General features: G+C 40.0%; 1 protein-coding gene across 1 annotated transcript in view; it reads left to right on the top strand.

The window, feature by feature from the left end:
- Positions 1-14,068, top strand: part of VEGFD (vascular endothelial growth factor D) — a 30,759-nt gene extending 16,691 nt beyond the window's left edge. The window contains exons 2-7 of the mRNA XM_066313902.1: positions 1,052-1,262; positions 5,271-5,461; positions 7,838-7,986; positions 9,268-9,365; positions 11,744-11,939; positions 13,397-14,068. Coding sequence (XP_066169999.1) covers positions 1,052-1,262; positions 5,271-5,461; positions 7,838-7,986; positions 9,268-9,365; positions 11,744-11,939; positions 13,397-13,523 — 972 coding nt within the window. The 3' untranslated portion in view covers positions 13,524-14,068. The remainder of the gene's footprint in view (positions 1-1,051; positions 1,263-5,270; positions 5,462-7,837; positions 7,987-9,267; positions 9,366-11,743; positions 11,940-13,396) is intronic.
- Positions 14,069-14,612: the final 544 nt, after the last annotated feature.

Below are 14,612 nucleotides of genomic sequence, written 5' to 3'. Positions count from 1 at the left end.
CTGGAATTTTATTTATGACACTGCAGCCCTTTGTTTGCAAGTCAAAAAATACAGTTCACTGTATGACCAGAGAGTACAGCTGAAAAAGCACCAGCCCAGTGCAACACAGACACTTACAAAGATAACCTCTTACTTGTGCTGGAGACAATGTTTTCAGCACATCTGGTGAGTCACTGGAAATAAATACTCAGTGCCTTGATAAAGGCACAAACACAGATGTCAGAAAGCAGCAGCCAAAGAAAGCAGTATTGTTACAGGATGCTGTGCAATATTAAGTGTTAAACAGCTATTTTTTAAGTTAATATTAACTTGAAACTGATGGTACAGGTCTTTGTAGGGAGTTTTCTCCAATGGAAGCAGAGTGGTCATTAACATCACACAGGTGGAAAATGCAGTGACTGTGTTAGTGCTGCTGCACAGCCACATCTCTGAGGCTGGACACGGGCATGGCCCAAGTGTAGTCACAATGGGAGATGGCGGATGCATCCTGCACTTTGCAGCATGTTGAATGATGTGCTTGCCTGCCACATGGATGTGTCCTCATGCTTAGTGCAGCTTCCAGCTCTATCAGCTGCCCTGCAGTGGTGTCTCTTGGCTGGAACCAGAGTTTTGGCACCCGAGGAGGCTTGTTGGAGAGGCACATGGGCTGGGCTCACCAGCTGAACTGATTCAGGTTACCTGTAGGGTGACTTGGGATTCACTCTGGCACCACTGGCCGCTCAGGCACAGCAGGATGTGATCAGTGTCTGCCAAGTTCCCTGGAGACCAGGGACACACAGTAAAGTCTGCATTTGTCAAATAATTCTGAGGGCAGTGATGAAGAAGGTGAAGAAGTGATATCTCCCCTTCCCAATCTATACAAGCACAAATCCTTCAGATAAGTCTGGTGCTGGGCACTCTCAAAGCCTGGGACATCTCTGTGTGCTGCTGTTTTCCCAGGTACACTCAGATGTCCTCAGTAATGTGCTGCCTTTTGGTACGAGTGCTCCATGTGCTGCACTGGGGAGAGGCTGTAAAGTACTGGCTCTCTGACTTCCCCCTTTCCTTCCAGAGGACATCTCTGTCTGCATTGGAGAGGTCAGAACAGCAGATTAGGAGAGCATCCAGCCTGGAAGAGCTGCTTCACATCACTCACTCTGAGGACTGGAAGCTGTGGAAATGCAGGCTAAAGCTCAAGAGCCTGGCCAACCTAGACTCCCGCTCTGCGTCACATCGCTCTACCAGATTTGCTGCTGCTTTCTATGACATTGACACACTCAAAGGTAGGTGCAGGTTTCTGGCCAAGTCTCATCTCAGCTTGAAGACCCCTCCCTGATTCTTGTGCAGTAAACTGTGGAGTGAGTAAGGGGTTTCCAAGATTATACCCATACCAGAAACAACAAGGCATTACTGGAAAATGACTTTGTATGAGAAAGTGTCAGACAACAACCTCAGTGTGCCTCCCTGTTTTGTGGCCAAATCAGACTTATTTTCTCCCCATACTCTCCAAAGGGAAGATGTACTGTTCAGGGATTTGTCAATGCACAAAAGAAAAAGAAGTCAGTGTACAAAAACCAAGTCGGAATGACTGGCTGAGGGGCTGGTCAGCAACATTTAGCTACATCTCAGAACGTGCTTTCAGGCAGGAATGAATAAACTTTACTGCAGGCATAGAAATCCTGTTTTTATTAGGTGTGCTCTGATACAAGACACTGCACCAGCAGCAGTGTCTGTGTGGGAATTGAGAGAAAGAAGGTGTTGTCCTAGCCTCGATCTGTTTCAGGAAGTTTCTCCAGAGAAAAGCAGACCTTGAGGCAACCAACCAGCAAGTAAAAGTGGAGAATCACAACCTACTCCCTCCATCTGGTGCACGTATGAATATTGGTCCTTGTAGCTGGGATGCTCAAGAGGTATTACATATTCATGGATGGAAAACAAAGGATCGGTTACTATATTTTGGTCCAGCAAATGGACATCCTACAGCAAAGCTAAACTGTAGCCTAATGAAGGACAGGCTGAGATAATCTCTTTGTTGTCTTTATCCTGACGTGATATTATCATATCACTTTCCTTCTGGGAAATCAGATATTGCTGATCCTGTTCCAACACCACTTTTAAAACAACCCCAGCCACATTCACACACCATTACTCAGCTAAATTATGTCTGAGCAAAGGCCTTAAATTGCTTCTCTGAGCCACAACACAGAGATGTGTATACAAGTGCCTGTCTGAAGAGGGTTTTCATATCACGGGCATAGCTTTACATTTTTCACAGAAATTTTGTACAGAAAAACGTTAAAACAAATGCACACATGAAGAACAATTAAGACAGCTTTTAATAGTGATAAACATTTTGCTTACATACCCTTATAATTCTACATAAGAATAATCAGAAACATCCATAGGGTAATTAGGAGTACCCAGAGTCAAGTGCTGTAGTACTCTTCTCACTGCTGCTCATTTAGTGAACACCAGCATTTGTGCAAAACTAAGACATCCCTTTTGTCAAAACAGCATGACAACAGGGGATGTTACTAAATGTTACTGAGGCAGGGAACAATAAAATGGGCATTTTTCAGTGGCAGGATAATGTAACTCAATATTTATAATGTAAATAATGTTCACATAATAAGGTCACTACATTTAGTGTGCTGTGACTAATTTGAGATGGTCACAGGGCTGGGGCTGGAGAACCTCTCCTATGAAGTCAGGCTAAGAGAGCTGCACCTTCTTGCGGCTGTTCAGCCTTGAGAAGAGAAGGCTCCATGGAAATCTAATTGCAGCCTCCCAGTACCTGAGAGGGAGCTGCAAGAGAGCTGGAGAAGGACTTTTCCCAAGAGCATGTGGTGAAGCTAAAAGAGGGTAAGCTTAGATTAGATATTAGGAAGACACTGGAACAGGCTGCCCAGAGAAGCTGGAAGTGTTCAAGGCCAGGCTGGATTGAATACTAAGCATCCTGGTCTAGAGGAAGGTGTTCCTGCCCACAGCAGTGGGGTTGGAATTAGATGATCTTTAAGATCCCTTCCAAACTAAATTGTTCTGTGGTTCTATTTTATTATGGTCATATAGATGCAGTTTTCTGCTTGGAACAGCTATTAGGTTGCTCCCTATTTTCCCTTTGAAGGTCTAAAGTTTAGATACAGAGATGTCAGCTTTCTCATTAAAAGTCAAATTGCTGAAATTCAAGTTGAAAAAAGCCCATTGGGCCATCTTCAGTTCAAAGTGGAATTATCCTAGGACAGAAAGTACTTTTGTTCTAATATATTAATATGTTCAAGATACTAAAACTCCTTAAAAAAAAAAAAAAAAAAAAAAAAAAAAAAAAAAAAAAAAAAAAAAAAAGCCCATAAATATGCATTTCTTTCCCACACTCTTTCCAGTCATTAAACAGTGACCTTTCTGCCAAGGGCATCTGTTTTGTTTTAATAAAATGGTTTAATGAGAAGGCTGGGTCAAGACTTACCATTGTTTCTCTATAGTATCTTCCACAGCACTCCAAACTCCAACAGGGAAAATTCAGGACTTTTTTCCTCCTTTCTAAAGCTTTAACAATGAATTCACTGGATGTGACACTGGATGTGTCACTTCATCTAACTACAGTCTCTTCTGAGCTGCTCAGTCACTCAGGACCACAGCACTTTCAAGCTGGAGACTGTATCACAGACAAATTTCTCAGAAACTGCTCTGTGCTTGGTCACAGAAATGACCAGGGTGACCACAGGGCTTCTGAACAAGATGTGACACCCACTTGCTTGGCAGCCAGTTCCTGTAACAGCCCTCTTCTAAAGAAGTGGTTAATAAAGTCAGGATGTGTGTAGCTGGAAAGGTCATTGCTGCTTATGCTCATTGAAGTGACATCTGAAGGGATTACATGCACATACCTTAATGAGTCTGGCAAACAGTTTATTTTCTATTTCAATGTTAGGATTAGATTGCTGTTTTGATAGAACTAACTTTACTCTAGAAAATTCTATTAATTTTAACAATTTTTCTTCTCCTAATTTATGCCTCTTCTTCACAATTCAGACATCAAACTCTTATTTCTTGTACCTTGTGCATAACTGAAAAATGGAGCAAATCAACCCTGTTGAAGGAATTTGCATGAATTAAAAAAAATATTTAAATTTACACAGTCAGTTGAAGAAAAAGTTAAAAATAACAAAACGAAAGTCAGGAATGAGAAAAATAGAACTTCATCTGAAGGTGAGGTATAGCATGTAGGTTAAAAGTATCCAGAAATTCTTCTTTCTCAGAACTTCACTGTAAATGTAGGCACTGCTTTTACAATAGTAGAGAGGTGTACTGCAATGGAAGAGAGAGCATTTTTTAATAGTATAAAAGTTGCTTTTTATCTTTCACATGCCTGATGTAGGGGTAAAGAAAAAAAAAGTTTTTCATAATTTTAAAAAGAACTTAAAGATAAGCATTGATGACTCATGAACAATGCCATAACTTGAATCAAGTAAGCAAAAGGCAAAAAATGGAGAGCCACCTCTTGACAAAAGTCAGGACTGTACTATGTATATTATGCAAATGACACTGTTTTCTCTGCTTCAGGCAGTTAATGTGTTATTCCTTCTCACAGTCAGAATTTGACAAATCAGTCAAGCCTAGTCTGCTGGTCTACAGCAGTTCAGAATTTGAAAGATGCCACGGTGTTTTGAATAGATGACTCATATTTGAATTCATATTCCTGTTATTCAGCCTTGAACCCCCTGATGGTACTGAGGTGTGAGACTGTTTGTCTTGGATTTCACTGGGCATTTTGGAAACGGTGCTCTCTGGCTGACATCCACCAGGAGTGCTCATACCCTCTGACCAGAGTCTGGTAATCATTACTGTGCTTTTGCACTAAGGCCCAGGCTCTGCTGAGCCCGTGGTGGGCCACTCACAGAGAGGATAAAGTGAGAGTAAGGAAGGCTACCCTGGAGCAAAGGGGAACAGGGAATGGGGCAGCTTTGTCAGATGGATACTGTGGACTCTCAGCTAAGGGAATCAATGCACCTCTATCTGATCTGCTGGAATTAACAGAGATTTTGGTCATTTGCATTGAAAGCTAAAGGCAGATAAATGCAAAAACCTCTCTGACAGCGCAGCTGGTGTAAGTTACTGGGATAATTTTGCACTCAGACTCCCTCTAGTTCTTAGATTGATCCAAATAAGTGCAAATTGATCCAAGTAAGTGCAAATGGCCTGCCAGCACTTCATTTTTATTTATAGAATGCTTCTGCTTCACTAATCAAGAGGTTTAACTTTGCCATGATTGTTCATAAAAATGGTCTTTTCTCCAGTCATAGATGAAGAATGGCAAAAGACTCAGTGTGTGCCAAGGGAAACCTGTGTGGAAGTTGCCAAAGAGCTGGGTACAACAACCAACAAATTTTTCAAGCCTCCCTGTGTGAATGTATTCAGATGTGGAGGCTGCTGCAATGAGGAGAGTCTCAGCTGCATGAATACAAGTACAACTTATGTGTCAAAAACGGTAAATGAGGCTGTTCATCTGTTTTTGGTTTTGTTTTTTTTTTTTCCCCTGGCTCACCAAAAAGGGAGGGGAAGGAGGATGTTTGGTTTCTGAGATCCTGTTATGAAAGAACTGTCTGCATTATCATAACAAACAGAAGAAATAATTTTTTATCCATGTGGAGTGAATGCAGGAGTGTGCAATGGCATTTTACATTCATGATGCATTATTAAAAATTGTTTACATAGGTGTAGAGGTGGAAAATCAGGCCCTGAGAAAGTGACTGCAAGCTCATGGTGATCAGAAGTTTAATCCTTCTTTAATACATTGTTTCTTGGACTGGGGACACCTTAAGACCATTGTCTCCTAGGAATCCTCTGTATCCAAGGTTTAATCCCAGGAAATTTTGGTGCATTGGGTCACGGTATTTCAATATTATCATCCGTGCCAAGAAGGCTGGTTAATAATTTTGGATGTGCAATTTTGCAAGCCAAAAGAAGGAAACATATTTATCAGGAGAGACTAGATGCTCTTCATTAACATTCCTCAGGATGTGAATGTCCTAAATCACACACCTCTCAAGGAAAGGCAGGAATAAACCAGTAGTTGATTACTAAATGAGGGTAACAGGTGATACCCAAGTTTTAATAACCATTCACAAAAACTGAGCATAGAGTAGCCAGACAGCTTCTTTCTGTAGACTCCCACTAGAGGCTATGTACCGTGGTATCTTCCTCCAGTGAGTGACTGAGCAGAGCTCCAAGTTTAGGATTTTCAATCCACTCTGTGGATGAAACCATCCATTGTTCATCAGCAATCTGGTCTAGTGGGTGGCACCCCTGCCCATGGGAGGGGGTAAGGGGTTGGAACTGATCTTTAAGGTCACTTCCAACCAAGACTTTCTATGATTCTGTGATTCATACCCACAGATGAAGCACAAGAGTCTGGTCCTCTTTGATGAACCTTCACCTTGTACATTCCTATTTCACTTGGCATAATAAATGAAATTCTACTTATGAAAAAGGCCTTTCTTTAAATCATAATAAAGATTGAGGGCAGTTGTTTCAAAAAGAGAATTGAAGCCCTTATGGGGAACAGGTCCAATTCACTTCTGTATTTATTTTGTGTTTGCTGGAATGTAATTCCACTGTGTCTGGAATATAGCTGGAGTAAAATAAATCAGGGTTTGTCCTTCTTGCGTCAATGCTCATTAATTGCTTTCATTCCACACCAGAAGGAGAAAGCTGTTATGAGCTGTTGGCCACACACAAGAGACATCTGATCAGCTCAGGGAGCTAGGTCAGGCTAAGAAGTATTTATTTATTTGTTTTTTGAACAGCAGTCCATAAGTTTGTTGAAAAACTGCAATTTTGCAGAGTGTAACATTCCTTAAGCATCCTTTAAAACAAGCATTCCCTCAAAAGTCCCCAGCTAGGTTCCCTTTCTGGATAGGCCACCATCAGTCCAGATTTATTCATCTAATTGAATTATTCCCGTATTAGTGAGAGGGTTTTTTCCCTTGGTATAATATATTCACTGGAGCATACTGATACCACCTAAAGTCTGCTTAGGAATACTCAGTCCCTGCAAGTGGATGCAGCTTTAAGCCAAGACATGCTGGTACACCAAGATGTGCCCAATGCTTGGTTTCCATGGGAAGGAAGCTGGTTTGAGGCGAAGAGGGAGTGTGGATCACTTCAACAGCTCCTACACATAGCTGCCTAAGGAACCAGAGTCTCCACAGGCCTACTCAAAGATCACTCTTGACAATTTGGATGCACTGAAAGCAGGCTGCTTTGCTCCTTAATCTGCTGCTATAGTCAAAAGAGAGTCATTTCCAGGATGATTCCCTGCAGAAACACAGCTGAAGCAGAATGAACTTTCTTCTGTTTAGTCCTGTTTCTTCCCTCTCTGAGTAGCTGTGGGAACTAAGTCCCTAAAGATGCATCCTGTGATTGTACCCAAAGACAATTCAGTAGCTATCCCTGTAAATGGTAGAGACTCAACTGATAGTACAACCAAAACCAAAGTTCTCAACACCTATCTCTTTCCCATTTGGCCCTAGCATCCAAAAGAGGTTTTTGTGTTTGCTTACAAATAATTTTGAGTAGACTTGGGTGTTTAATGGCTGTAATACAGCACTAGAATGCCCATTTTGGCAAGTTTCTACCTTGGTGGGTATTACTTACTCTTCAAAACCCTCAGTGCACTTCTGCTCATTTATATTTATGGTAACTATATCTGGATAAGAGCAGGGGTGGGGAAAATGATGGAAAAGAATATGAGATTTTTGTTTAAAATTGTAATTGTTAATTACTATTTCATTAATAACGATTAGTAATTAATTATTTACTGTAGAATGGAAACTGAAAAAGAAATGCTATTTGTCCCATCTAGCTCTTTGAGATCTCAGTTCCCTTGACAAGTGTTCCTGAGCCTGTGCCCATCAAAATTGCCAACCACACGGCCTGTAAGTGCACATCAAACACCCAGCGCCACCAGTACACCATTATACGAAGGTCTGTCCAGTACCCAGAAGAAGATGGGTAAGTTCCCTCATTTGCAAACTTCTACACATGTTGAAATAGTTATGTCCTGATTTGCATGTTATAATGGTCCATTCTCTTTCTGTTATCCCAACTGTTTTTCTGAGTAACTTGTGCTTAGAAAGTTCACCTAAAGTATGTGAATTTTTATATGAATGGTCATCAGAACCCAACTGTAGTCCAGTTCAGCAACATCTGGGGTCACTAAGATACTTAGGTTCTTGAGCAGGGACTCAAAGTACTCATATTGGCACTATGCTCCACTGGAGCTATTTGAGAATGCGTGCATAGATGTTTTCAGCCTGACACAGCAGCTCTGCTCGTGCATTATTTAGCCAGGGCACACCGAGTTCTGTGCTCAAACTAAAGCCCTCTGTCATACTTTATGGCATGTTGGGTCAGAATTGATGTGAATCTTGGCTTTTCACTTTTTGATCCAGTCTTGGTTTGCATCTGTCAGGCTCATGGACAGGAGAAAAGTAACCTCACATTTCACTCCAAAATAGGGCATAAAATACTAGTACTCCTGGAGAGAAAAGGCTACATAAATTAAACGAACACTCTAGAAACTCAAATAGCTTGAGTGACTCACTGGAAGTCAGTTAAAAAGTCTCTGCCAAGCCCTGAATTTGGCTTGTCTCTATCATTGCCCTTCAGCTGGACATTGGGGTGGAGAGAGGTGTCATTTCAGCAAAGCCACTCCAACCCTCCCTCAGCCTGCTGGCCACTCCAAATCCTCTTTCTTGACAAATACAGAAGAACCTCAGTCTTCAGTCTGTGAGCTCCTCTCCCAGAGCAAAGCCCTGAAAGTCAGGGTCATCTGTCCCTCTGACAGTGAAATAGTGCATCCATAAGCATCCATGAACATCCATCCCTGTGCATCCATGAGCAGAGACAAATTAAACTGGAGCTAAACCTTCTGGTAGCAAGGCAAAATTGATTAAAGTTACACAACATGTATACTGAAGGAAAAAAAAACCCATCCTGCCTGGGGTAAAGCTGTCTTATGAAAAGTGGAGCTGCAAAACTATAGCTTTTTCCTAAGGCTGTAATCTGAAACAGCTGCTGAATCTGCTTCCTGTGTCACTGGGAGCCAGAGAGCTCTGCCCTATCAGCAGAACCACCCAGACCCCATTCACTCTGTTTGCAGCAGTAATGCACACAGGTGCCAGCTACAGGTAGCAGACCAAGCACATCAGCAGCTCATTTTGCCAAATGGCCACTTTGATACCCCTTTTTTTTTTTTTTTTTAATTCCTATCTCAATTTCTTTTTCTTCTAGATGCCCTTTTACCAACAAATTTTGCCATAATGGATGGATCTGGGATAGTGACAAATGTGAATGTGTTATAGACACACAGCACTCCAACAGACGAGAAGGTAAAGATGGAATGACAAAAAGACACTTTTGCATACTATCTCCAAGCTCTTTGTCTCTTATTCTGGTCTTCTCACTTTTGGGTTTTTTTTTTGTTGTTGTTATGGGTTTGTTTTTTTTGGTGTTTTTTGTTTTTGTTTTGTTTTGTTTTGGTTTTTTTGTTTGTTTGGTTGGTTGGGGTTTTTTTTGCTTTTGTTTTGTTTTGTTTTCACTGAGAGAGTTAAAGTTTTTATTCTACATCCCTAGATAGACTTGGATTATGGTGTGGAAACTCACCTGAAAATAAAGACACATATGTGCTTTCCCCATCTCATGGTTTTTTTGCTTGGATGTTTTACTCTCTTTACATTAGCCTGAGTAGGACATAGGAAAGTATTTACAAGATTTTGTGAAGAAGGCATGCTATACAATTCTTTCACATGTGCCTTAGGTTATATAATGGGCATTAGGGAAAGTTCTTGACTGTAAAAAAAATGTCCTAGAATACATTGCATGGGGCAGGTCTTAATTTTTTTAATTTTATTTTTTAGTTCTTAAGAAAATAATTAATCTTAAGAAAATAATTAATAAAGAATAAGATAGACAAACCCAGTCCTGCATGTTAGCTGTAGTCAGTGGAAAAAAAATAATCTTTCAAAATATTTGAGTACTTTTAATGATAATTTTAAGGAGTGTGTATGTATGCTTCTTCAGGTCTGTGGGAGGAAATGGAAGAGGATAAAATTTATAGAAGAATAGTAACTATCTTTCTTCCTCTGCTTCTCCTGTAAAGTTTTAATTTGTCAAAGAAAATTGCAGGAAATATTCTGGGTAGTAACTGTGTAAGTCTAAACATACTTACTAGCAATAAATACTAAGCGAAATTAAATTTTCTCCAAGTCCTGTGTAAGGCTTTTAAAAATTGTTTTTCTCAGGAAATTGTATCAGTCAAAATAACATGATCATAGCACTAGAGGAAACAGAGAAGGAAACCTTGCCTTTGTGCTTAAGCTACATTCAGCAAGAAGAAGAATAAACCATTCAAGGCAACAATAAATCAATCTGACGAGCAATTCCTAGATTAGCAAACTAAAATAAAGCTAAATAATCTCATAAATTTGTCTACTGATTACAATCTCCTAACATTTATAAGCAAGAAATAATTTGCATTGTGGTTTCTGTTGGATCTTTTCTCACTGTGGATAAGATCCTCTGACCATCAGGTTAGGCAGTCAAACACAAGTTAGACTTTTCAGTCCAGAAAGGATTAGTACTCTGTATTTCAGACTGAGTCCCAAGGACTGAGAGTAGCCAGAGCCCTATTAACTCAGAGTGTTTTGTAAAGTCAGTTTGGAGCATTAAAATCTATGCCTTGTTGAATTACGGCCTTTGTTGACATAGACTCAATACTTCCCCAGAAAAAGTATCATTCTCTGAAGTACATTGTGTTTGGCAAGTGGCTGGGACAAAATAACTTAAAATCTGTCTTTGAGGTTGAAACAAAGTGAGATGGAAGCACTCTACTTCACACATGCCAAGCTTTATCACCCCAAAGAAAGGTTTTGTCTTCCAAGAATTTTGGACAGACTCCCTCCTCCATTTCAATAGACCTTAGGTTTTTTTTCTGTCAAGATACTGGTTTTTCAGCATTGAGTAAATAATAAAGAAAATTTCTTTCAAGTAATGTGCAAGCCTTTTGTGGCCACTGAGATCAGGGATCAGATGGCAGAGGTGCAGGTTACATTTCACATTCCACAGGTTATATCAGAGAGCTAATTGTAAAGCTACAGGAAATTACCTTCCCAATGACACCTTTTATGCCACGACCTTTAACCAGGGATGTGCTGCTTGCATTTTAATAAAGCTTTCACAAAATGTGTTCCCTTTTTGCCAGGATTAGCTTCATATTGTACTCCAGATGTTCATTTTCAGGGAAGATATTAGACAGTGAGTTCCCTTGGCTGTTTTGGCTTTTTTTTTCTGAAAGGAAATATTTTCTTTCATCTTTGACAAATATGAATGTGCTCCTTGTTGAAGTGCTAGGCCAGCTTGCCCCCTAGTAGACACAGCATTACTCCTTATAAATTTCTGCAGTGACTGTGTAGGGAAGTATTCATGTGCTGGATGTGGTAGTTTGCATGGATGTGTCTTTCTGTCACAGATATAGACTAAATCCTTTTTGAGATTATCTTTTTAAATCTTGCTGTCCAGTGAATATTTGTGCACTCCAAAACATACAAGTCCTTTTCTGCACAGGAAGTTGCAACAGAAATTGTGAAGTCTAGAATCTATCAGAAAGTATATGTGTGAGTCCTAAAGAATAGGGAACAAAAAGAGTCTCTCCAAAAGCAGGATTTAGTCATGTAAAGCTTACTGCTAAAAGATGTATATGCTATTGCAGGACTCCCTCCTCTTGCTGAGCTGGCTATGTGTGGACAACATATGGATTTTGATGAAGAAAATTGTGAATGCATCTGTAGACATAAATGCCCCACAGATTTCTTTCAAAGTAAAGAGAACTGCAGCTGCTATTTGTGTAGGGAGAGCCAGGAGAGCTGTGCTCTAAAACACAAGATATTTCATGCTGAAACCTGCAGGTAAGTGATCCTTGCTATTCAGTGTCTACACTGCAAGAGCTGAATTAGAGGTACAAGTGCTTAATTGACTGGGAGGTCCACTTGGGAGAAAATACCTTCCTGAAGTTGGGGAGATAGTAATATTAATAGTAATAATAGAGATTATACTTGCAATAGTTATTGTATAAAAGGAATCTATGGCTTATTTGTACTTTTTAAAAATCTGGACAATGCCACTGTTCAATTGTCAATACTTACTACTTTTTTTTTTTTTTTTTTTTTTTTTTTTGTCAATCTTTAGGGAATGATGATTACAACTGTGCTACAACTGATAATAGTATTTGCAATGACATACTGAGTCATGTAGGTAGGCAGAACCCACAGCTGTTCTCTGCACCAGCTGAAGGCAATCTCACGGATGGTTAGGACAAGGGCTCCCTAAATTTACACACAGAGCACACAGCACATTCCTTATCCAGTTTGTACTCAGAACAAGTAATTTTCTAAACCCAATGAAATTTTGTACACATATAAATCTACTCAACCAGCTCTGACTCCACTGAGAAGCAGGAAAATTGTTCTGGGGCTACTATACTCTATAAATTTCCCTAATCTGTTTGTATTATTAGTTTTGAGGTTTCTGCCTGAAATCAGATAGAAAATGCCCTCTTAAAACACCTGTTCTAATGGATTAGTTAATTTTTAAAAATTTTTCAGAAAACTTTGGTCTCATGTAGACACCCAGGAGCATGCAGTAGCTTAGTCTTGAAGCTTATATAAGGATAACCATCATCCAGTTTCACCTTGGCAGAGCTGTAGCTCACTGAATGGTCACCCACAGGGTCTACTCTCAGTGGCTTCATAGGTTCATTCACAGGGAAGATGCTGTGGAATAATTAACATTTGCATCTTTGGATTCAGCTTTGAAAACAAGGACAAAAACAAAATAGTTGGCAAGTATAAAAATAGCTAATACAATCAGCAGAGCCAAAAATGAGGATGAAAGAATTGGCTATTTATGTGTTTCAGACAGGTGGGAGAGGAGCAATATAATCATTTGTTTACATTAATTTGGCTTCTAGAAATTCCTATAATCTGGACCTTAATGTCAGACTTCCATGTGCAGTATTTCTGGAGGAGCAAAGCTGACTCATGAAGTGAGATAAGCTACTTTGCAGAGTCCAAGGGCAGCCCTATCCAGTGCTGACCCTCAGGCCTTCACTGGTCTCAAGAAAGGAAAACATCACTTAAGCTATGAATCTGGACAAATGGACCACTGTAAGAATTGTTGCTCTAGACAAAAATTGTGAGGTAGCAAATTCTTGTCTCCCTGTATTGTGGGATGTCAACACTTTCCCAAAGAGTGTGTAGGGAGCGCTGCAGTGTCCAATGATGAAAAAATTCAGGAATATGACAGCGAAGAATTTTCATACTAAAATGCTTTTCTTTTTTTGCATTCTTTCTCCTTTATCAAATAGTTGTGAAGACAGATGTCCATCCCAACCCAGAACATGCCCAACTGCCAAACCAGTGTGTTCCAGGCATTGTCGTTGTCCAAAGGAGAAGAGAGGTTCTCATGGGTCCCAAAGCAGAGAAACTCCTTGACTGAGCTTTCCCTATTCTTCCAAAATCCACTGCTTCGCAAAGTAGCTGTCACTGACTTTCAAACAATAGCAAACATGAACATCTTCCACATTAATAGCAGAAGAATTAATCCAGTCTGCATTTATTTATTAGAGTAATCACTAACTGCAAGTGAATCCTCTGGGACAGTGCTAATTGTTCTCTAAGAGGTAACAACAGCTGATGAATTTCCGGCTGCATGGAAGAAAGACTGGAAAGTGCCAGTTCAATGTTACGTGATGGAAGATGAAACTGTGTATTGGAAATAGAGTCACAGTCTCCAGCAAGTCACTCAGAAATTGAGACTCGATAATCTTAGCCTCTGAATCCTTAGCTAATGCAGCTCCTGGGTAAAACTTTCTTCAGAAATTCAGTGTACAGGATTTGGCTTCTAATAGGTTCAGCACTGAGTTATTTGATCTACTGTCCAGCTTTGATTATCATTTTGTGTTTATTGTTCAACTACTGTCAGATGTGCCATATTTAAGTGTATATAAGAAAATAAATACATCAGTTATTCGAGTGGATTTGATTTTTCTCTGTTATTTTCAAACTGCCCAACAAAAAGAAAATAAGAAAAAACCCAAAGCCATTTCAAGTAGTTTTCTTACATTTGTTCCACAGGGACTGGCTTCTGCCCAAACCCAGGTTGAAACAAGGTCACTTGACCCAATACTTTGAGTAAAAAAGAAGCATTTTTTCCCATGTCTGCCTGACAGCATTTGTGATTTATTTGTTCCTGGTGTAGTATGTTAATCTTCCTAAGGGGATAACAGCACACTAGTACTAAACTCTTCAGTGTTTTTTTGGAAAAGCACTGTTCACTAGAAGATGGCTTTCCTTTTAGCCTTCCCACACTATGAAAATATCTCCTTTGCACTGAAGTTCCTCTCCCCATTGTGAGGCCTGAGTAACCGTGCTTTAACCAGATCAGATAAAAGGGCAATATTATTTTCTGAGCCACTGAAATCTGGTGTGAGCTATTCCAGAGATAATATTATAAGCAATAATCCTGAACTGGAAGTGATATTCTTGACATCTGTATGATTTTTTTCCCCAGTTGCTGAATTC

Source organism: Sylvia atricapilla, chromosome 2 (genome assembly GCF_009819655.1).
Source record: "Sylvia atricapilla isolate bSylAtr1 chromosome 2, bSylAtr1.pri, whole genome shotgun sequence".
Lineage (NCBI taxonomy): Eukaryota > Metazoa > Chordata > Aves > Passeriformes > Sylviidae > Sylvia > Sylvia atricapilla.
This window is presented reverse-complemented; position numbering and strand designations above follow the sequence as displayed.